This window comes from Leptinotarsa decemlineata, unplaced genomic scaffold (genome assembly GCF_025532065.1).
Source record: "Leptinotarsa decemlineata unplaced genomic scaffold, Ldec_3_MD MMD2_tig00003294_RagTag_RagTag, whole genome shotgun sequence".
Taxonomy (NCBI): Eukaryota; Metazoa; Arthropoda; class Insecta; order Coleoptera; family Chrysomelidae; genus Leptinotarsa; species Leptinotarsa decemlineata.
Window position 1 is genome coordinate 21,559 of NW_027412585.1, and position 25,350 is coordinate 46,908.

General features: G+C 34.7%; 1 protein-coding gene across 1 annotated transcript; it reads left to right on the plus strand.

Moving 5' to 3' along the window:
* LOC141483296 (uncharacterized) lies at positions 1 to 24,154 on the plus strand. The gene is made up of 4 exons (XM_074177791.1): positions 1 to 34; positions 11,370 to 11,503; positions 21,311 to 21,542; positions 23,815 to 24,154. Exons 1-4 carry the CDS (start codon positions 22 to 24, stop codon positions 23,889 to 23,891), a joined length of 456 nt encoding a protein of 151 aa, XP_074033892.1. The 5' UTR covers positions 1 to 21; the 3' UTR covers positions 23,892 to 24,154.
* The last annotated feature ends 1,196 nt before the right edge of the window (positions 24,155 to 25,350 follow it).

A 25,350-nucleotide genomic window follows, 5' to 3' on the forward strand; every position in this document is an offset into this window, starting at 1 on the left:
TCAGCTCAAGGTGAAGCTAAAATGGAGGTGATTGGTGAGTGAATAACGTGTATAAAATTAGAGATTTCATTAAACAAATTATTGGATTCGTATTATTATTTCGAATTCTCAATTTGAGAATTCCTGTTATGTCGAATTTTGTTAGAGCCAAATCCTTTCCAGTTATATATTGCCATCTTCAGAGTAATATTCTACAAGAGGATATCAACTTGTTTATGCGCTGATATTCGTTATATCAATATATACAAATAAATGCCCAAACAATTTCATTGAACATAGTCGTACCTGTAAATACATATAGACCCATTGATATATCAGGAAAAAAAATACGACCTCAACTGTCAAAATGATTCCCCACGTAAAACAAAACTGACGCAATTGCAACCTCTCTTCATCACGAGTGTCGAATAGGTTTGTCAGACCGCTTGATTTGGAATATTAGGCTAAAGAAAACTTTCGCCAATTTCTATTGAGATTTTTATTTGTTACCACGGAGGTACATCTTCACCGCAGTAGGAGATTGCATGTATTAATGAGGATCTAGACGTGATTTCGAAATGGGGTGTAAGTAATCAGGTTCAATTCAAAACTACAAAAACCCAGGCATCCGTTTTCTCCAAGAAGATAAATGTCTCCTAACCGGATATAATGTAAGGTCAGACAACTCCGCTTTCTGCTTCGATAAGTTTGTTGGGGTTAAAATGGACACTAATTCGTCTTGGTACAATCATGTCTCTGGAATTGCAAAGACTGCTTCTCAAAAGCTTGAAAAACTGTTCCGAGCCAGAAAACTATACACATATCAGCAACTTTTGATGCTTTATAAAGCTCAGATCAGACCTTCTTTGGAGCTCTGCCCTCAAACATTCCCCGAAGTTGCTGGATTCCCTCCAGAAAAGAGCCATCCGCCTGATTAGAAACGCGGACATCAGGTGCAACCTTGATAGCCTGGAAAATTGAAGAAAGGTTGAAGGTTTGTCTCTCTTTTATAGATACTTTCACGGAAAGTATTCAAGTGACTTGGCACATTTGATTCCACCAAGAGCGGTACATATTAGAAATACGCAACGGACTGTGGCTGCTCATTGTTTTGAGGTCCAACTCAGTACACCTCGAACCTCACTGTTCAAGAACTTTTTCATCTGGAGAAATTCCTGAGAACGTTTTTCCAAATGGATTTAATCTCCAGCGATTCAAATCCAATGTGAATCCCTACTTTCGCACAGGAACCGCTCTGAGAGAGTCTAATGTATTTTTCTCTAGTGAATGTGTTTTGTCCTTGAAAAATAAACCATTCTCAAGTAAACGAGTTTACTTGAGACTCCCAATAACAAAAGATCTACAGTATCTACCATAAATTCAACAGACGATTTTAGATAATTTTAAGACGGAATGTTTATATAAACATGAGTCCGCAAATCCTTCGTTCTCAAGATACAGGGTGTTGAAATAAAAAAAAAGTTATTCGTGAATATCTTAAATATCCTTAACCTGATTTTGTTGTAATTTGACACTGGTATTTATAACATTAAGGAGCTAATTTAGCCCGAACGTGATTCAATTTATCAAGTCCAGTGGCGTTTCGAGCGGGATTTGAACAAATATTTTTGATTTAAAAATGTACGCCACTGAATTTTGTGCAATTTTTATATATATTATTCGGTTGAGCAATTAGAAATACAGCTTTTTTCTCTCTTGAAATTTTTCGTATCTTCCTTAGTTTTTAAGAAAAAAATTTGGCAATGGTATTTATAACATTAAGGAGCTAATTTAGCCCGAACGTGATTCAATTTATCAAGTTCAGTGGCGTTTCGAGCGGGATTTGAACAGATATTTTTGACTTAAAAATGTACGCCACTGAATTTTGTGCAATTTTGATATATTATTTGGTTGAGCAATTAGAAATACAACTTTTTTCTCTCTTGAATTTTTTCGTATCCTGCTAAGTTTTCAAGAAAAAAAAGTCATCCTAATTGCATATCCCTGGACCTCACAAGTAATAATATGGAGAATTAAATGTTTCTTTTGGAAATTATTATTTCACAATTTTTCATTACTAATTATGTAACAATAACAACAAATATTAAATAACATTAACATCTAGACTAACGAATTGCACTAAATTAAGTGTTGGAAATGGCCTCCTTCGACTTCAATACAACCGTCTAGCCGTCGCATCATTGAATTTCGAACTCTTCTGAAAATACCATAAATAATAATCAAGTGTTGCCTTGGAAAACGATTGCAGCATTCAGTAAACAACTTGACAGTTGTTTTCAACTTTATAAGCTTTTAATTTATAATTGTTATAAAAAGTGTGTTCAGTGGTTATTTTTCGAACCGTTTTTGTAAAACATGGTTCAATTTACTAATAGTGAACTGTCAGATATGCATTTCTGTTATGGAAACACGGAAACTTGAATGCTGCAAGACGCATTCACCATCAAAGAAACTTTTGTACGTCTGCATGCACGACTTTCTGAAACAGGCAGCTTTTGAAGATCGACGGTTGTCATTGGGAGGCCTGCAACGGTACGAACAGTTCAAATTGAAGAAGCTGTTTTAAATGAGATTGAAGTAAATCCTCATACCAGTACTCTGAAAATAGCTGAAGAACTGAATATCACCCATGTCACCGTGTGGCAGATTTTAAGAGCCTAGCAGCTATATCCCTATCACATGCAACGTGTGCAAGAGATTTGCCTGTAAGACTATCTTTTCTAATTGGTTACGCGGTAAAATAAGAAGAAATTCAGGTTTCCTAAGTCGAATATTGTTTACAGATGAATCTTGTTTTTCTCGCAATTCAATTATTAACTTTCACAACAATCACATTTGGGCCGAAAACAATCCACATGCCTTGATAGAAAATACTTTTCAAGAACAGTTTTCTTTCAATATTTGGGTTGGAATTGTCGGTGACTATCTCATTGGGCCTCACTTACTTCTACATAGACTCAATGGAGAAGAATACCGAAGGTTTTTAGAATTAGTTTTACCTAGACTTCAGAAGAAATTCCAGTCATGGAAAGATTCGGTATGTGGTATATGCACGATCGTGCTCCACCACACTTTAGCGTAGTGGCACGATGAAAATTACCATAATCGCTGGATTGGGAGAGCAGTCCTACACCTATGGCCACATTGCTCGCCTGAAATGAATCCCCTGGATTATTTTCTCTGGGGACACCATAAAGCGTTGGTATGCAAAACTGCTATTCAAAGTGGAGAGGATTTACGGAATAAAATCATTAATCAATAATATGCGTTGGTATGCAAAACTGCTATTCAAAGTGGAGAGGGTTTACGGAATAAAATCATTAATTCATGTAACATAAAAAAAATACGCCAGGTATTTTCAGAAGAGTGCGAAATTCAATGATGCGGCGGCTAGACGGTTGTATTGAAGCCGAAGGATGCCATTTCCAACACTTAATTTAGTGCAATTCGTTAGTCTAGATGTTAATGTTATTTAATATTTGTTGTTATTGTTCCTTGTGAGGTCCAGGGATATGCAATCAGGTCGAATTTTTTTTCTTGAAAACCAAGCAAGATACGAAAAAAATTCAGGAGACAAAAAAGTTGTATTTCTAATTGTTCAATTCAAATGAAAAATGAAAATTGTACAAAATTCAGTGGCACAAATTTTTAACTCAAAAATATTTGTTCAAATCCCGCTCGAGACACCACTGGATAAAGTGAAACACGTTCGGGCTGAATTAGCTCCTTAATGTTATAAAAACCATTGCCAACTTACAACAAAATTAGGTAAAGGATATTAAGATATTTACGAATACCTTTTTTTTTTAATTTTTATTTTAACACCCTGTATCTTGAGAACATACTTAATTAACACCCTGTATAAGAAATTCTAAAATTGTGATTAATGATGTTGATTTAGAAATTTTACGCAGATGCATAATTCATTTCCATATCAAAGAGAATCAAGTTCCTACGCTTGAGAAGATCAATTAAAACTATCATCCGAAATATTGGATATCAGGGTAGAAGACAGTCTTTTGGAAAAGAAATTCATAAACATGAATTTCGATCGGGAAACGTGAATAATACAAATAGGAAAATATTGATGTAACACCAGCCGATTGGACTGCTTAGGATAGAATTCTTGAAGAAAATGCGGACCTAAAGAAAAGAATCTCGACATATTATTCATATCGGTGAAACGTATATCAAGGATACATACGTATCAAAAAACTATGAGTGATCATATTATGGAAGATGTGAAAAAAACATATCAGTAAAGGGCAACTTCTAATTATAATACATGCATGTGGTAAACATCTGTTTGTGGTAAATGGAAATCAAATTGTGATACAGGTGATTATCACAACAAGATGAATTTTGATAATCATGAGAAATAGATGTCGAAAAAGTTGATTCAGAATTTGCCGTTAAAAAGTGATCGATAATGCTCCATATCATTATAAAAAAATCGAAAAAATGCCAACGACATTGACCAATAAAGCGATATGTAGAGCGTTATGAGAGGAGTGTTAACAGAGAAGGCTATTTTATACGAAAAAAACAAACAGAAACCTTCATTACATGCCCTTATGAACAATTATAATCCAAAATTCAAGCGGTATTTAATGGTTTATATGGCCATATCAACCGGATTTGAATCCGGTTGATATGGCGGTAAATACCCCGTTTGGCCAATATAAAAAGCAAGAGCAACAAGTCAACTTAAAGTCTCCTGATCTATACGACAGTGAAGTTTCGTCTTAATTTTTCTTTGATGTATTTGCTTAAATTATTATTTGTTATGTAAACCAAACATTCCTTTTTTTATAAATCGGGTGATATGAATGAGTTGGGTCCACCAAGATATGACAATGTCCTATAGCGTACGCTATCGTTTCTTGAAGTTGGCTAGACCTTTTTTTTTGGAAGAATGAAGTCGATATTATCTATCTTGTAACTGCGCAGCATTATCTACAAATCAATGCTAGTTAAAGTTCAGTTTTGGACTTTGGGGCTGAGAGAGAACTGAATGGCTTTCAATTAATTGTAGACAAGGATATGGTTGCACCGACTGAACATGCAAAAAAGTTAGGCATTATTCTTGATTCAAACATCACGTAAATAAATGCATCAGTATTTTGCCTATATAAATATCGATCAGATTTATACCAACAGACAATGTCTCAACAAAAAAATAAAAACCATACTCTGTGAATCGCTTGTATTATCCAGATTCAATTTTGGAAGCGCAGTCTATGGGCCATGCATTGGTTATGAAGATAAACGAAGAATTCAGGTTGTTCAAAACAATTCCCTACGTCTAATATACGGCATCAAAGGTAGCTACCACATAAACTCAATCATTACATACTGCTTGTCTATATCATGTCCGATTCCTCTGAATAAGGAAGAAAAACTTTTTTATTAGTCAGTGGGCTATGCTTGAAGGCACATTTCGAATATGCAGTTGGTTAGTACCTGATTATTATGGACTTCATTCCAATAGATTTTCAGTGAAAATTTCAGCAAGCAAAGGATTCAACGGGTTTTCAATTATTAGTTCTTTGCTGCATAAATGAAACTTTTCTTCGAATTGGAAATTATTTTGAAATAGACAAATGATAAGTGAATCTGAAATGTCCTGTTTTATTAGAGGATTTACGTGGTATTCGTCTGAGAGACGCTCAACCACAGCTCAATTGTTTCAATTGGCGAAATACTGGGAAATACATTTTGGACATTAAACAATATTAATTTAGGCTTACCAGGAACAGTAATGTTTTCAATATTTTTCAATAATTCAGGAAACACATGAATAGCATTCTACAAGTATTGTTCATGACGAAAAATTTCAATAATGAGGTTTTAATGATGAACGAGAATGTTTCCTACTCATTCACCAAACTCAAACACCTGTATATGCAGCTGTAGTTTCGTAAGAATGTATCCTCTTTCCCACCAACTGATTTCCTGGAGTCTTTGAAGTTTACTAGATACCTACTCGTTAGGACAACAAGAGGATTGTTCTGAATTCTTGGGGTTCTTGTTGAATACTCTTCATGGACTAAACAATAGCAGAATCAATACCCATGACCGCTCCGTATTGAATGATTCCGTACAGTCTATCTCGTCTTGTGTTTGTAAATCCTCACTTGTTTACTTTGTTCAAGAGGTAGCAAAAACGTATGTGAATTTCTGGAACTTCACCTAGCGTTTCCTAATATGACTAATAACCAGTCCGTGCAAAGCTTATTGTTAAATCATCTGAAAATGGAATTTTTAACAGTTGGTGATCGACTGTATTGCCAAACATGCGCCAGGAAACAAGTATAGCTGAGGCACCAGTCAATCTAATAATAACACTGATGATCTTCAAATAAGACCCAACCTCTGATGGAAGCACCAAACTCTTTCGAAGGTTCGAAATATATGAACACTTCAATCTAGCAGACCACTATTATAATCTTCATGCAGTCATGGTTCACTGTGGTTCTGGCGTTGAATATGGCCATTATTACGCATTGGTCAAAGACGAAACATACTGGTTTAAATTTGACGATAGTCGTGTCAGTAAGTGTTCTGGCGATGTCTAGAATTTATTGGAGCCTCTGGAGATACCCTACATTTTGTTTCATGAAAGAGGAGACAATGGCAAATCAAGATCTTCAGATGATGTGGTGTTGCAGGCTTTTCAGGGTTTTCCTGTAGTTGAAAAAGCAAATGCGCCACTGGAATCAATGAAGTCGCCCCGGAGCGCCAATTAATTTTAAATGTTTCATAATTTCATGATTACAGGGTTCTATTTTGGGTCCTGCGTTATTTCTGATAGATATTGATAGTATTGAAAGACTACGTAGAAATGTTCAAGTTACAATGTATGCAGATACTATCTCTGTTCTTTTGTCAGATCATTCTGATGAAATGAGCTGATCCGATCTTTGGCAACAATTTGGTTTCACAACCATCAAAAAATATGTACAAAAACCTATCTCACTGTAAACGATATACCAGTTTCGAAGTCTGCCACCCATGTCATGGAATGTGTATTGATGAACATCTAGATTGGAAAGTACATTGTTTGAGTTTGATATCAGTGCTCCATTCGTAGTGCTATCTTCTGAAAAATTTGAGAATTGTACTTACACATTCTCAATTGCTGATGGTTTACTACGGGAAAGTGGAGAGTCGTATGTGTTGTGTTACGCCTTGGTCAAAGACGAAACGGATTGAGTTTGAGGATAGTCGTGTCACGAAGTGTTCTGGCGATGTATTGAATTTATTGGAGCCTCTGGAGAAATCTTACACTTTGTTTTATGAGAGAAAGGACATTGGCAGATCAAGATCTTCAGATGATGTGGTGCTGCAGGTTTTTTCGGGTTTTCGTGCAGCTGAAAAACCAAATGCGCCACTGGAATCAATGAAGTCGCCCTGGAGCGCCAAATAATTTTTATAGTTCTTTTATAATCTCACATAAATACAATTCATTTGAAAGTTCGTTATCATAAAAAAAATTGATATGCATTATTGCATATCAATTGATATGATTTATTTTATCAGCATTTCTGAGATTTTTACGGTTGGAGCACGACATCACAGGTCTAATCGGGAAATTGTTTTTAGATAATTCAATGAGAGAATATAATTTCAAGAGAATATGTATCTATGAATATAGTCTTATGTTATTATCAATATTGCAAGCAAGCCTTCAAAAAAGACATTACAGGTCTGATTGGAAAATTGGTTTCAGGTAATTTATTGAGAAAATGCAGTTTGGGTGTTTGTGGGTTCATAAGCACCGACATGTGTTATTTTCATTAATAAACAGCTCAGTTGACTTTACGGTTTCCTCCGACTCTTTCCTGTACAGGGTTGTAGGATTATCCCTCAGAATATCGTAGGTTCTTGAATTGAAGAAATCTAGAATTTTACCAACGTACTCTTTTCTGTCTATCAGAGTTACAGTTGAACCTTTGTCTGCTCTCCTAAATATAACGTCATTATCATCAACTTTTTGTTTAATTGAATTCACTAGTTTCATTCCTAATTGCAGCCACATACCTCTGCTTGGTAGGAACAAGTTTATAAACGCAACGCAGGAGTATTTATTAGTTCGAACTTCCATTATCTAATACTAATATGATGATTTGAAATAACAAATTGGAATTAAAATAAAAAAATAGTCTATTAGAGATCCCAAATTCTTTTTCAATTTCTTTACTTTTTTAATTTCAATTTGTTATTTCAGAGATTTCAAATCATATCATATTAGACTTGTTCGAACCGATGAAATTTACCATGAAACATTGTCAACCAACTTCAAACAAACACAGGAGTATTCGTTTCTGTTTTTTGTTTTGAGGAATAAGATTCGATTTTTCACAAGTTTTCATGGTATCATCTCTATCAGACAATTTTTAATAACATATTTTTTTTCCAAGAAGGAGTACTATCTTTCTAGTACACAACAATTATTAAATTCGCAGTGGATTATACCCAGAAAATTCATGAGCTAAATACATCCGGTAAAAACTTCGTCCTGAACTAATTACACTGAAAGTTCAGTTTGAATTTAGAAGTTGGCAGCACACAAAAAATTATCCTGCCAGAAACAATGAAAGAGTTGTGTATTGAATTAGGAGTTTAGCTGAGCCATGTGGAATAAAAAATTATACGAAGCACTACTGATACAATTGAATTATATCGCAGTTCGAAATCATATACGGCCGTTATAATTAGTTTTCCAATTACCATTTTCGATCATGGGAACTTGTATTGTGCTAGTAACGCTGATTCATAAATGAATTTTTTGGGGGTGAAACTAATTTCTGAATCAGAGCACGTTCCGATGATATTCTTTTGTTATTCAAGTGATGAATCGATTATAAGAAAAAAATCTGGCCTGGTGGACCGTGGTCGAATGGAACTGGGAGTATCAAACATTTTTTCGTCTGTTGCTGCGATAGACATCATCAGTGGTATGTGTGTTTACTGCGGGGACAAATTTTATATTTCGAAGTCTCAACAAAGACTGACTGTGAGCTCCATGTTCACTGATATTTATTATTTAAACAGGAGGTGTATGTGGGGTGTCCTAGCGAATGCTCAATCCTGATTGGTCCTAACTTTTGCTGAATTGTTCTGATTGGTACACGTTGTTGAAAGGTACGCTACTGGTGGAATGTCGATCAGAGTTATATTCTAGTCCATTTCTCGCCATCTTGAGTACTGGATACCAGTACTCAAGAAGTTAAGTCGTATACCTTCTTGATTTTTGTTGAGATTGTTATAATGCTTATAGTTCCAATCACGTTTCTATGAAATCGTGCGGAGTATTGTATTGAATTATGAGGGATGGTACTTTCTACACATTTCATTATGTGATATGTTTCTGCTTCTTGGATTTGCTTTTCTCTATTCATGACTACGTCCGTTAAAGCCTATGTTATTATAATATTACAATTTCTACACTATTACTTTACCAAATATGCGTTCCACTACAAAATAGCTTGTATTCTTTATTTTGATCAAGTTACAGGTCTTGAAACCCTTTCCAACAATCTTGCTTAGTACACAGTACAGTCCTTTTATTAGAAGTTTGTAATTTTTATTGTATATAAATTGCTTGCTTCCTATGATCTAGTGTTTGATAACATGTCCAGCTTTGCTTTCCGTTGATTTCCCCAGCTATTTTCTTCAGATATCCTTCTAGTGGGGAATGCCATATGAGTAGCCATGTGATTATTTTGAACCCATCACTGTTCTTCAGTTTTTTCTTACCATCCCCTTTGTAAAAGTGTCACGAGGCTGTTCCTAGTGCGCTCATGTGATTTGACCTTGTGCCTACTTCTCTTTATTTGCCCCGAAGATAGTAATAACGATAATATGATTATTTATGATGATTATATAATTTTGAAAACATCGAACCACTGAGTACTGTAAAAGTGTCACGAGGCTGTTCCTAGTGCGCTCATGTGATTTGACCTTGTGCCTACTTCTCTTTATTTGCCCCGAAGATAGTAATAACGATAATATGATTATTTATGATGATTATATAATTTTGAAAACAACGAACCACTGAGTACTGGTTTACGGAGAGATGAACTTTTGGGTGGTTTAGGTCAGTTGGAGGACCTCTACAACCCCAGACTCCATAAGAAAAAAATAAGTCAACTTTCACACCGTGCCTACCGCTGAAAGTTGGCCTTTTGTAATATAATCACTTATAACTTTTCCTCTCTTTCGATTCAGAGCGGAACTGGTCTCAACTTCAACTGAATTTTAGTTTTTGAAAAATTATTCTGCACTTGCTAATTTTTTCTTAGATCATACCCTAAAACTTCTCCACCTCTTGTTTCCTACTTCTCCTCAATACAAAAAAAAAATAAGGAAAAATCATATGTAAGAGGCAAACATAGCTGACATTGAAATTAATAGTTATTTCCCGATGGAAGTAATGAGACTACGATCTTTTATAATCATACTCTGGTCAATTTATACATTCGAAGCTAACTAAATGCCCACCAAGCTGAAAATCAGTAAGATTGTTTGAAATATGATTGAAAATAAAATTTGAAAGTTCCTCATCTCTCCCCTGTTTGGAAAAAAATTGTTCAAGGTCAAAGATAAAAAAAATTAGCTTTTCGCGATTTTGAGATATAACGATTCAAAAAGTTGTAAAAGTTGTAGTTGTCATAATATGCACAAATTTCCACGCCACCTATGAGGTAGTGTACTTAACGCATTTTTATACCGTGGTTTCCTCAGTAGGCCTATTTTACGGGTCAGTTGTGATCCTATTTAATTTGAAACTATTGCCAAATAATAGATATTAGCAGAGATTTAAAAGATAAAAGGCAATTTAAGTAATGAAAAGTAGTGAAATTTAATCGTCCAAGTCGTAACTTTCAAATTCCCCTTCTTCTTGATCTTCTTGTTTTTCTTCGCCTTGTTCTTCTTCTTCTCATTTATGTTCTTCTTGTTCTTCTTCATCTTCATCCTGAGTACATGTAAACTGCGTTAACGGCATTCAACAGTAAAATACTGGCAGCGAGTCATCGAGTGATACTTTTCTCTTGGAGTTTTGCAGAATTCCACTCTACTCAATATTTTTCCTCATGATGCGCCCCCAATTCCGGGAGTTACAAAATGAAATTCGAATGAACAAAATGTTTGGTTAATTTACTTGTTTTGGTAAAATTGTATTTCTTTTTTCACTTTCTGCATGTATTAGAGAACAAATTCGATAATGATATTAGTATCAGTATGACAGAAATCAATCAAGTCCTTTTAGTATTAACTATAAATACAGTATAAGACTCACGGTCATGAGAAAGTAGGAAAATATTAATTCAATTTGGGATATTTCAAAATATGTTTGCTTGTAGCTCTTCCAGAAGAAGACCCCATTATTACTGGCGTTGAAGAGGATTATCAAATTGGAGAAGACATCAATTTGAATTGCACCTCTGGAAGGAGTCACCCTGCGCCACTTTTGCAGTGGTACGTGAACGAACAGAAGGTTAGTCAGCAAAATTATTTGTCAATCAGTTGAAAATTCCCTCTGATCTTTATCGGTCATGAGATTGATGACTCGAACTTGAAATTCTGCTTTGTCACCAATATTCTGGTGGTCAACATTACTATAGTCTATTTCAAAAGAGTGTAGAGTAATAAAATCTCATTAAGTATTCAAAAGCGCTACAGGGTGATCCGTCAATAAATTCTGTCACTTCCCTAGTCCGCATTGCAAAATTATGTCGTTTCATAAAGAGCAGGTAGGTATCACCCTGTTTTAAGGGATTTGTCCATTGTTATCGACGGATAAATACTGAGCCAGAGGCGCGCTAGTGGGATAATTGCCAAAAGAATATGCATTCATAAAAATTATATTAAAGGAAATAAAAATTTAATACAGCAGAACAGTGTTATTAAAAAAATATAAAATGTAACAATAAAATATATACGAACCGAAATCGGGAAATACTCACAAACACACACGAACGAACTTTACGTATTGAAACACTTGTGGGGACTTTAAATCAATTTATTCACAAAAACGACAAGAACTTTACTGGATACGTTATTACAATTTGACACTTGAACAATACTAAAACTGTGAACTTCCCTTAACGTTTAACAACACTCTATTTATACCCTAATTGAATGTTCTAGAGATTACTAGGTACAATTTTCGAGAACCTTCCGAGAAAATAATTATTCAGACTACCCTTAATTCTAAACCCTAACCTAAGCAAAAGTGTCACTGTCACTGATACACTGGTCTCTGTCCAGATTGCTTATCCCGCTACAGTATATTTACAATTCAATTAAATTATTCTACATCAGTATAGTCTTCATCCGAAGAACTGTCATCATCCCCTGGTGTTATAATTATAGGGTCAACCACCTGATCGACCAAGTTGTCCAGTTCCCACATTTTATCTTCCTCTTTTAAAACATGCTGGATTGCTTTTTGCCAGTTTTCTGATGTGATTTCCATAATGGCTTGATCAAACAATACCTTGACATCTTTCATTTTAAATGTGGTATTGTGCCTTGCAACATATCCTTTAACTTGTGCCCATATAAGTTCTATAGGATTTAATTCGCAATGATATGGCGGTAGGCGCAGCACAGTTACTTTATACTTTTCTGCTACATCTTCTACGGCATATTTCATGGAGCGAGATTTATGTTGTTTTACTATGGCTAGTAGTTCCTTCTTTACTGAATTCGTCTCAAACTGAATACCTTTATTTGACAGCCAGTTAATAATTTCTTGCTTTCTCCAAGCTGAAGTTGGTACCTTCTCTAAGCGCCTTGAATGGTAGCTTGCATTATCCATAACCACGACCGAATCAGCTGAAAGAAATTTTAACATTTCCCCGAAGTAGTCTTCGAAGACATCCGAATTCATGTCCTCATGATAATCTCCCGTCCGGCACGACTCAAAGCTTAACAAACCTTCTTTTAAAAATCCGTCTTCGCTTCCAATGTGAGCAATTATAAGCCTCTTCCCTTTTCCCGAAGGCACTTTAATACCCGTCGAACGGCCTTCTATGAAAGCTTGGCGAGAACTTGTTATATTTTTATCTTGCCACATTTTTTTGACTATATAACTTTCGTTTATCCACGTCTCATCAAGATAAAAAATTTTCTTTTGCTCTCTGCGGTACTGCTTTATAGTTGTCAAATATTTTCGTCTCCAGCAAACAATTTCATCACTTTCCAGTAATAGTGCCTTTCGATTGTGCTTTTCCCAGGCAAAATTCATACTTTTTAAAGTTTTCCATAAAAGTTTTCTGGATATCAAAGGAATATCGTTATCTTGGCTTATCTCGATAAATATTTTTTCAAGAGTGGGTATTTCCTTTTTAAAATAAAACGAATGAACTTTTCTTCGAATGTCACATTTGGTGTCTTCATCTAAGATTTTTATTGGTCTTCCTGATTTTCTCTTGCATGGACTTACCTGGCCTGATATCTTTCTTTCTCGCAATAATTTAAAAATCGTGGACTGTCCAATTCCAGTCATTCGGGCACATCGCTCAACACTTTCTTGCACAGACAAACTAGGGTGATCGTGTTTTATGCAATCATATACATTTAAAATTATAACTTTTTCGCAAACAGATAGCGGAGAATTTTTTACACTTCCTTTCTTTGGAGTAAATGTCCCCATTTTATAACTTTTTCACTATTTCTATATCACAATATCACTGTACGTTTAATTGGTGTAGTAACAATTACTATTATAACTCGAATGTTTAAGACACCATTACAATATATTTAAACCCTTTTTCTTAATTACCTGGGTTTAATAGGTATTGCATGATTGGTGGGCAGGGTCAAAAAGGGATTATTATAATGACATGGCACCTCGGAACTAGGTGTTAACCCTTTTTTGAGAAATCATGCTCAAGTATATGAACCCAAATTGCATATTAAATAAGTTTACAAGAACCACTAAAATTAATCTTAATCTTTTTTTAAGAAATTTTACTTACCTAAATACATGTAGGTACTTAGTTTTAGACCAAATTACTTCCCAAAAATGGCCTTTTATTATTATCTATGTCTGTAATTTTTAATTTACTTTAATTATTAAGTTTAATAATCCTAAGATTTGCCTACGCCCATGGACGACAACGAAATTCAGGCAAATTTTATGACACTTCATGATTTATTACTCTACACTCTTTTGAAATAGACTATAGAGACTATGGAAAACTAGAATAACATTCGAAAACAAAAAACGATTATTTATATTCCGCATTTCAAATTTCAAAGGAGGCGACATTTCATACTCGATATATAGTTGTTTTTGCAAATCGAATATTTCAATCTTTTCAGTCGTTGTTCTGACTTTATAGAGAACATGTGTGAGTTTAGTAAATTGTTTATAGTTCAGTAGCGTACGATGACTATTAAAAGGGAAAATACACTATTCTTGGATTTCAAGAATGTTAGGAAAAAACCTCCAAATATAAATATCCATAGATGGATTAAACAAGAATTCGATTTCTCAAGAGATCAAATAGAATGTATTCAATATGATCACATACATAAAAGTTATATCAAAGTTGTTAGTAGAAAAAACCCTTCAGAGGTTTGAAAATATGAAATTGTTTTATGAAGATGAGGAAGAGAAACAAGAAATTTATATTAGTGCTGAAGAAGATGATATATGGGTAAGAATTTTTTGATTTCTCCCCGGAACTTAAAAATTCCAAGTTGATAGAGTATTTTGGTAAATACGGAATAGTTAAAACAATAAGAAATGAAATGTGGTCAGGCCAAGATCTTCATCCGGTAGAAAGTGGTGCTAGGTCTATGTTGATTTCAATGAAGAAGAAGATAACTTCCTATGTCACTATCGAGGGAACAACATGTATGTTTACATATAAAAATCGAAAAAAAACATGTATGATATGTGATAAACCTGGTCACGAAAGAAGAACATGTCCTTTAAAACCAAGCAACAGAGTTATAGCAATCAGAAGACCTAATGCACCGGTAATGCCAGCTTTACATAACTTACAAGGAACATCCTACGTTGACGTAACACGGGATAAACCAAACAGAGAAACCACAGACCAAATCTTTGTCCATAAATTGGAAGATCTGATTGATCAAGCTGGGATTTATAACAATCAAATACCGAATGTCCAAGAACAATACTTTGAACCACCTCATTCCTTGCCAGAAGTTATCGTTCACAACCCTGCACAAAAACCACGAGATTGAGAGACTATACATACAACTTCAGTGCCTCAAGAAGAAGATATTATACCAGCCACTCCAAGAAATGACAAACAGGAAAAGAAAGCGGAAAAGAAGAGAAAGAAAAAGGCTAAAACAAACGGAAGTTCGGAAGAAGAAGAGAGAAAAGTCCCTAAGTTACATATAAATCTGAGAAGCAACACCTCACAAAACATTAACGAATATGAAATAGATGAGGAAGAGAAATCTCCAGGGAGCGACGCTGATATGTTATAGAACTTTTTATTGAACCTTTCTTATAACTATTTGTTTTTATTTCAGTCCATAAAAATACCTACAAATTTACTTACTCTTCTTTCGGCTAACTGTATTGGTCTTAAAAATCCAGTTAAACAAGGATTACTTTCTGAATTTATCAGAAAGCATGATATTGATATTATTTTTGCACAAGAATTGACCACAGATTTTTTGAAACTCTCTCCTGGATATACCATGATATGCAACAAAGGTGAAGCAAAACGCGGTACAGGAATTATACCTTCAGGTAGTCAAAAGGATCGCTCGAGAAATGAGTTTTTCAAAATTGATTTGTTTCTACACTTCAACTTTAATTTGCCTGTCATTTTAGTAGGAGATTTCAATTGTGTAATACAGCAAAGTGACTCTAAAAATGATACATCAATTTGCAAAATGTTCTTATGACTCGTACAGAGCTCAAATTTAGTTGATACATGGAATATTCTATATAAAAATAAAAAGAATTCACATTCATTAGAGACAATTGTGCTACGCGTATAGACAGGGCATATATATATATATATATATATATATATATATATATATATGTTAGATCGAAGGTTTTCACGGACAGGAATATGTTGAAATAATTCTTCGGGTTTGTTCCGTGTGGTGTATTGTCATCCTCGGTGGGAATAAATTTCGCAACGTTTCGACAAAGTCTCATTTGTCATCCTCTGGCGATTTTTGTTAAGTGTTCGGGAGTCATCTGACCCTACTCAGATGACTTCTTACTATGTGGGTATAATGATTCTGTTACATATATACCGTTGGTTATTACCTGAATTTGGTACCTGTATGTTTTGGTACCTGAGTTCTTCTTCTTCTCGATATGACCTCTTCTCCCCGTTAAGGTTTGAAATGTTAGATCGAAGGTTTTCACGGACAGGAATATGTTGAAATAATAAACAAAAATCGCCAGAGGATGACAAATGAGACTTTGTCGAAACGTTGCGAAATTTATTCCCACCGAGGATGACAATACACCACACGGAAAAAACCCGAAGAATTATTATATATATATATATATATATATATATATATATATATATATATATATATATATATATATATATATATATATGTAAAGAATACAAAGATTTACTTTATAAAACTGAAATTAAACCAGTAGCATTTTCAGATCATTCGGTGTATCTATTTTACCTTAAAATAAATAACAGGCCTAAAATTACAGATCGTGGATAGGGTCACTGGAAATTGAGAAATTTTTGTCTCAATGAAGGAACTATAAGCGATTTCAAACAAGAAATAATAAGATTAAAACAAAATTTCTCTTATAAAAAAAAAGTAAAATCTTTTTTCAAAAATATTGAAATAACTGATGCAAGAGAACATAAAAGTATTGTTGAATTTTATAACAGGGCATTAATTGAATTGAATGAAAAACTTTTCAAAGGCGAACAGGTTGGGAATGAAATACGTGAAATAAAAAATATCATGATAGAATTGAAACAAGAAGCTTTGGACAAAAAATTCATGAACAAAAATAAAGACCAACTCAATGATCATTACTCCTTATATGACCTGATGAAGGAAAGGAAAAATAGCGCCTCAGTAATCTCAAAAATTAAAACTGAAAACCAAGGAATTTTAAAGACTTCTAAAGTTATTTTATTTTATGCATCTGAACACTACAAACAAAAATTTCAATCTTCCGAGGTCGGAGAACAGGCTGTACGATCTATGATATCTCATATTGTCAAGAAATTGTCGATTCTAGATAATACGCAATTAAACAGGGAAATCGATAAAGATGAAGTGTGGAAAATCTTGAATTCAGTGTCAAAAAAGAAAACACCGGATATCGATGGAATACCCTATGAATTTAACATTTGTTTTTTCAATGAGATAGGAGATCAATTAGCAAAATTTCTTAACTTGATATTCACTAGTGCAGTTTTGCCCTCTAGAGAATTTTCTGAGGCTGTTATTACTCTCATTCCAAAGATGAAAAACCCATTGATAATCAGTGATTGGAGGTCTATAGCTTTATTGAATACGGACTACAAATTATTGACGAAAATTCTAGCGGAACGAATAAAAAATGTGTTGCCAAAAATTTAAGGAGACGAGCAGAACTGTGAAACAGAAAAGTCAATTTTCAACAACCTTCTTTTGATCAGGGATACTATTTTGATTGGGGAACTGAACAAAAAACTGAAGGAGGTATTATAAGTATTGATTTTTTTCAGGCTTTTGCTAGGGTTAATCATTCATATCTTTGGCAAACTATGCATATTATGGGATTCAGTAATAAAATAATACAGGCATTTAAAAACATTTATAGCACTGCAAATTCTTCAGTGATGATAACTGGCTTTCTGTCTAAAAGATTCGATAAAAAGAGCTCAATAAGGCAGGGCTGTCCCCTGTCGATGATTTTATTCAGTATTTCAATGAAACCTTTTTTGAAACTATGTAATGTTTTCCTGCAGGGCATTAAAACTCCAAATGGGATAAGGATAGCTTCGGCTGATGCAGATGATGTCACAATTTTTTTCACGAATCCAAAGGATATCCACGCTCTGAACAACTTGACTGAAATATATTGTGAGGCATCTAATGCAAATGTTAACTATGAAAAATCTGTAATCTTACCTCTAGGAAACTTCAAACATAACTTTTCACAAAATTTTTCTGTTGAAGAAGATGTTAAAATTTTAGGAATGAGAGTATGTGCAGACTTCAATGAAATGATATGGAAAAATTGGGACTCAATTATTCACAATATGCACGTACTCTTGGAAACCAATTACACACGGAATTTAGACTTGATAAAAAAAATTCAATTTGTAAATATGTTTGTGCTCTCTAAAGCGTGGTATTTGGCACAAGTTTTACCAGTTTCTCAGTATCACATACAGAAAATAAAACTTCTAACGGGTAATTACATATGGAGTGGTCATCTATATAGAGTTAGCAGAGACCAACTTTTTTTATCTTATAAACGGTGAGGGTGATTTTGAATTGAAAGCAAAAGCTCTATTCGTCAGAACCCTTCAAAATTCTTTGGCTACCTGTGAAAGAAAAATAACCTAAAAAACATCTTTGAACTATATGTTAAATAATAACGTGAATAGCCCAGTACACAACTCTCTCAAAAAATACAAAAAAAATCATTCGTGAGCCGATCGTAGAATTAGATCAAGATATGCTGCTGAAAACAAAACTTATATACCAAATTTTTATAGAAAAAAAATACATTGAACCGCCCATAGAGTTGACGTTTCCGAACATTAAATGGAATACGGTATGGAAAGTAATCGGAACTTGTAGAATTCTATCAAAGTGGAGATCTGCTGTTTACAAGCCATTAATAGAATATACCCGGTAGGTTCTAAAACTTCACGTCATGGCCTTAGCGACTCCAATTTGTGTTCGAAATGTGACGATATTGACAACATATCGCACCGTATTAAAAACTGTCTAATCTCGAAGGTCCTATGGAAATGGTGCTATCAGCATATAAAAAAAAAGTTTCGTCTGTGTAATGATAGTGGTGATCCAAGACAGATATTTCAAACTTCCTTCAAAAGGGAAACATATACAAATGTGTGGCTTTGGATATACAGTGCTTTACTGTATAACAATTTAGAAAATTTCAAAGATTTGACTGGTTTTATAGATACACTTCGAAGAAGTAGGTGGAATATGATACAGACTGGTAATATTGTTGATTTTTCTCATAAAATTTCTTCCAATTAATTCTCACACTGTGATGATAGTTGAGTTCTACTACTACTATTGTACTACTTTTATGAATTGAATAAAGTGTTTAAAAAAAAATCTTTCGAATGGAAGTGCATTATGTAAATTCTACTTATGAAAATGGGGTAGAATAAAAATTTACAAAAATCATAAGATTTAAATAAAGAAATAGTGAGGGAACATGCAGAAAATAAATTGCACTACTCGTATATTTTGGATCAATTCAAACATATCCACATGATCATCCTTCAGACAGAGTATATCTATTAGAAAACAACCAATATAAATATTAACAATTCCTAGTTACCTCCAATATTCCACGTTGGTGTCGAGGCTAAGGACCAAGTCTACCACGCCGATGATCTGAGTTCAAATCTCGTAGAGATACACTTTTTTTGATTTGGACCATAGACTTGGTACGTTACATGGGGGCCCGAGAGGTGAGGCGGAGTCCCAAGGAGACCACTCTCTTTGAATCTCTCCGATACTCATTCCATCCTTCTCTGCATCGATTACGTCACAAGTTTCTCTCTTCCACTCACTTAATACTTACTGAAACACTTGCCAGCGACGCGCGACCTTGAAGTGGGCCTGAAGTCGCTTTGTTCCTCTACTAGATCAATACAAGGTGAAACATTCAACATTCCAACGTTTCATAGACATTCATCGTGTTCATGTACCATCAGAAATTTTGGGACTGTCCAGAAGAGAAAAAAACATCGTACTATTTCCAGTATTGCGAGAATGAGAACTGGAAATGCTGCATAACATTCTGAAAAGCAACGGAAACAAATATCAAAATATTTTTGGAACTTTGGAAAATTGTTACACTAGAAGAAAGTATTTCAGGGTCATTTCAGAAGGCAATGTCAACAATCCCAGGATATATTATAGGACTATGGAGCAAATTTTGAAAAACTATTGAATCACACCTAAAACAATTGATGGAACAGATTATAATATGAATCTTCAACAAACCTCGAGTTGAGGTCGACTTTCAAAGATAAATTCTGCATAGAAAACTGTACTGGAGTTTGGGGCTGGGACAAATGCTTCTGAAAGAAGAAATAATCAAATAGTTCTAATAAACTGCCTCTCTATATTGAGCCAATGTAGGACTTTCCAAGAAGCACAATTAAATGTAGAGAGAATTCATTGAATGTGGGGGAGAAGATCAGAATACTCGTCGATCGAAGCAATACAGCACAGCAGCAGGAGAAATAGGGAAAATAATGATCTGAAGGCTTACTGGGCTCCGTGGCATTACCTTCAATTGACTTCCAACTATTACGCACGTGGGACAACTATTACGCACGTGGGAGAGCTCAATAGAGGTAACAATGTACACCAATTGACTTTACCAAGAGAACCATTCAAAACTGTGCTGGAACATCTCCATGAGTTGAATAAGAGGATATTTCGGTATTAAACTCTACATGAGTTTACGAGAGATACTATTGGGTTAACTTTCCCACTGACGTTGAAGATTCCTATGAAGGAATTCAATTCCTACTTCGAAAAAAGATTCTACGAGGAAGCCTTGTAGTTTATTCCATAATTCAATATCTGATATCAGTATGGGGAATGATAACAAATTCCTTATCGAAACCAATTCAAAAACATCAGAACAAAATCATAAGGTGTAGGTATATTCAAGATGAACTAAAAAGAACCTACAGTGAACAAAAAAATATTAGATTTGTTATCCATACAAACATTTAAATTATGTACCTTGATTATTTGGTAATAAGCTCAAACATCCAAATCTGAATTTCAATATCAATGTTGACCAACACAACCATTCATTTTTACAATGAGCTAAACTTTAAGAAAATATAAATTCAAATTCCAGTTCCAAATTATATTCTTTTGGTGCTCTGTTCTCACTCAGTTATGTTAGAGTTAGTTTCTGAATTGTTGTTCTTCCCCTGATATATAGTGTCCTTGCTATATAATGGATGTATAAATTGGCCCCCACTTTCGAGCAGTTGTATAAAGGTAATAATTTTCAAGTGTACCATTAATAATCAATGCACCTAGAGCTGTTACAAAAAAGTGCGATATTTTCTTGTTACAGATACAGAAACCAGAAGCTTTGATTCACTATCGGCCGCATTACCACCCGAAAGGGTTGATTTCTTCAACGTTGGGCTTAAGATTCAAGCTGAGCAACCAACATTTTCGAGGAGGATCCATGAAGGTGAAATGTATAGCATCAATAGCACCTATACTGTATCAGAGCGACAGAGAAAAAGTTCTGCAGAAGCAAGACCTTGTCGTCAATGAAATGAGAGAAGCACTTCTGTTGGGTGAGCATTTTAGAAATAGGCGCATTGTCATTGGAAGCAATTATACTGGATTATCTTTCGCTGTTACATATGAGAAAATGAATATTTCGAAATGAAATCTTGAAATATTCAACTATTTTCTCGGCTAATACCACATTCAATATTGAAATACAGGGTGTTTTCTACCTACGGAACGAAACTCCAGAAGGTGATTCGTTAAGTCGTTGTGAGAAAAAAATATTCTCTGAACATATGTCCGAAGTTGCTTTGTTTCTGGGATACAGGGCGTTGAAATTTAAAAAAAATAACGGTATTTACACCGTTTTGGTGTTTAGAGTTTGAGTTTTGATTTTTTGACTGAGAGACCCTGTTAATCTATTTTACCGTATATATACAGATATATATATATATATATATATATATATATATATATATATATATATATATATATATATATATATATATATATACACACATCGGAAAAGTCTAGGGATATTTTTAAAAATGGCAATAATTTTTTTTTAGATCACTTTAGGGAAAAAAAGTGGACGGGTGATTATTAAACGAATGTAACTTACAACAAAATTTATTAAATGGTCAAAAATACTGAGTGCGCATATAAGCAAAACTAAAAAAAATATGGCTCTTCTTTGGCACCCCGAAAAAAAATCATAATACAAAAAAAATTGGAATCAGTACAAAGTATGGCCTCCACGCTGGTTTATTACGGCCCTACATCTATCGTGCATCGACAAAATGAGATTGTCTTGTTGAGGTACATTTGCCCATTCAGCGATTAAAAGCTCTCTCAATTGAAAAGTTCTGTGAATGTTCCCCATATGCGAAGTAATTCTTAGATGAAGCATGTCCCACACATGCTCGATGGGATTCAGGTCCAGTGATTGTGCTGGCCATGGTAATACATCAACTCCTTCGTTGGTGAGCCAGTCAGTTACTAGACGCGCGACATGTGGACGAGCATTATCGTGCATAAGGTGGAAGTTTTCACCAACAGCATCAGCAAACGGACGGACGATAGGTAGAAGAATGGTGTCAAGGTACTGTCGAGCTGTGAGGGAGCGATTTGGAAAAACGAGATCGGTTCTGCCGCCGATCATGATTCCGCCCCATAGCATTACTGTACCACCTTTGTATGTGTGGACTTCCTGGACGTGTCTCAAATGTTCATTATTCCCAGGTCGTCCCCACAGTCTTACTCGACGAGAATCTGGATGAAATCCAAATCTGGATTCGTCTGTAAACAAAACTGTGGCCCTATCATTTGCATCCCAGTTTTGATGTTCTTGACACCACTCTAATCTTCTACCGCGATTGCCTCTCGACAAAGGTGGACATCTAAGTGGCCTTCTATTCTGGAGATCTGCTTCATGCAGTCGATTTCTGACAGTATCACGACCAATGGTTACCTGGTGCGTCTGCTGCAACACGTTAACCAACTCAGGTGCTATGATTGTTGGTTGTCTTCTTGCGGTTTAGACCAAAAATCGGTCTTGAACTGCAGTTGTAGCGCGTCTTCGCCCTGGATGTTGTTCGGCTGGACTGCCAGTTTCACAGAAACGCCGCCACAATCGACTGATAAAACACTTTGGGAGACCCCCAAACGAAGAGCTACATCATTTTGTCGCATGCCACCTTGAAGAAGCCCTACAGCTCTATTCATCTCAGCCAATGGTAAGTGATGGCGTTCCATTTTGAAGTACAATATTTCCAGCTTAATTGCTGAGCAAGAACTGCATAGAATGTACAAACTCGACACTTTCAGCCGAAAACCTACAGTTTGTAAAAAACTTGATAAAAGATTAGTTACCGTTTTTGCAGGCTTTGTTCAACCCATAGAAATCTACAGGGTGGTCGAGCGTACCAATTTAATCAAAATTAAACGACCTCATGCATTTATTTTTTTGATATTTAGTATGTTATACTAAATATACACATCGCCTTTGAAAATTTCTACCGCAGCAGCAGACGAAAGTCAAACAATAACCTGCAGCCCACGGCCAGAAAACCCGAAAAATAGCCTTCATACATTTGCAAGATTAACCCTTGTGAGGCATCTTGCATAACTGTCTGTCGGATATAATTCAAAGTCTAACGTGGTATTGGCCGGGAAAGAGGTTGTTTTTCGGCGGGAATTTTTCAGAACCTACTTTGTAGGTGAGTTGATGAATACTTCGAGATTTTATTACGACTTGTTTTGATTTCTGTTCGATGTCATGCTTCTATTACCAAATAGTTTTTTCTAAATCATACTGACAATATGTTTTTCTTACAGTAAGGAGTTCAGGAGGAGCAGATCTGTGTTCTTGTGTTCTGATGATAACAGCGAGTGTGATTTTTCTACTAATGTAGAAAGTGATTTCAAACTGTGATTGTGAAATGAATCGCGAAATTATCAGTTATGGACTGTAATAATGAACTATTTGATAATATTCATCGTAAAATTTGAAAGTTATTTCCGCTTGAACCCTGCAAATAAGTAATTACTCCATCATTCATCTGAACACGAATTGAAAAAAAAATTGATCACATTGAGAAACATTGCATTCAGAAGGAATCTGTGTTTATGTGCTTTCTATTGTCTTGCTTTTGATTTGAAATAAATGGATTCAAACTATCAGAATAAGCTCGCCTTTTTTTTTATTAAAAACAATCAATTATACCTACTATTCAAATAATCCAATCAATCAAAGAATATGAACCTTCAAGGCCGGAGATAACTGTGTGAAATCTATTTTTCAGTTTTTTGACCGTGGTCTGAAGATTTTTATACATGAAGTTTCGTCTACTACTGCGGTAGACATTATAAAAGGCGATTTGGTAACGGTCACAGTGCCTACGTCTTTGATAATTCTACTGCCGTAATAGACGTAACAACCTTCAGACCGCTGCCAAAAAACCCGAAAAACAGAATTCACACAAGCCAATCAATATGGCGCCCAGAAAACATTTATATAGTGAAAGTCTAGCAGTTTTCACAGAAAACATATCTTTCAAGGTTCCCCCCTCAATAGGTAGTGCAAGGACGTTTTTGGATTCTACTATAACTTTTTTTTTAAATTTTTCAATTTCAATTCATTCAATTCAGTAATAAGATAAAATACATAGTCGTCTATGACAAAAGGATGAAAAATAAAATAAAATGAAAATGAAATAAAATGAATAAATAAAGATACATGAAATGTAGAGATTATACAATTCTATATAATGAAAGTTACGGCTACTCAAGCAAGCTTGTATTGTAGCCAGCAAACTAAATAGTATATCTTTTCCCGTATAACTGAACTACAGACTGTGGAAAAGAAGACATAATAAGAAGAAGACAGAGGACGAGAAAGAGAGACAGAGAAAGATCTGTCTGTGATGCGCTCTTAAAGACACCTCTAATAATAGATATTTCTTATTCAAGTGAAGAAGCATATCATAATTATTGTCAACAAATTTTTTCAACTCTATTTTGAATTTGAGTTTGTTTCTCATGCCTTTCAATGTTTCAGGTAGAGTGTTGTAAAGTTTGGGTTCCGGGTAGGTTATAAATTTTTGATTATGCGTGAGTCTGCATCGTGGAACAATCATGGTCTTACCTGAACTGTTACGATGTTGAAAGCATGTTGTACAAATTTGATTGAAGAATTAGCAGTCCATAATAAATTCTGAAAAATGTAAGTTTTCCTAACACCGAATATCCCACTTTCATCATACAACGACTGGATACTTTTGAGTTAATTAGCGATGTCTTGAAGGTACCACCCCATACTATTATACAGTAACGTATTATGGAGTTAGCCAAGGCATCATACACCATCAGTAT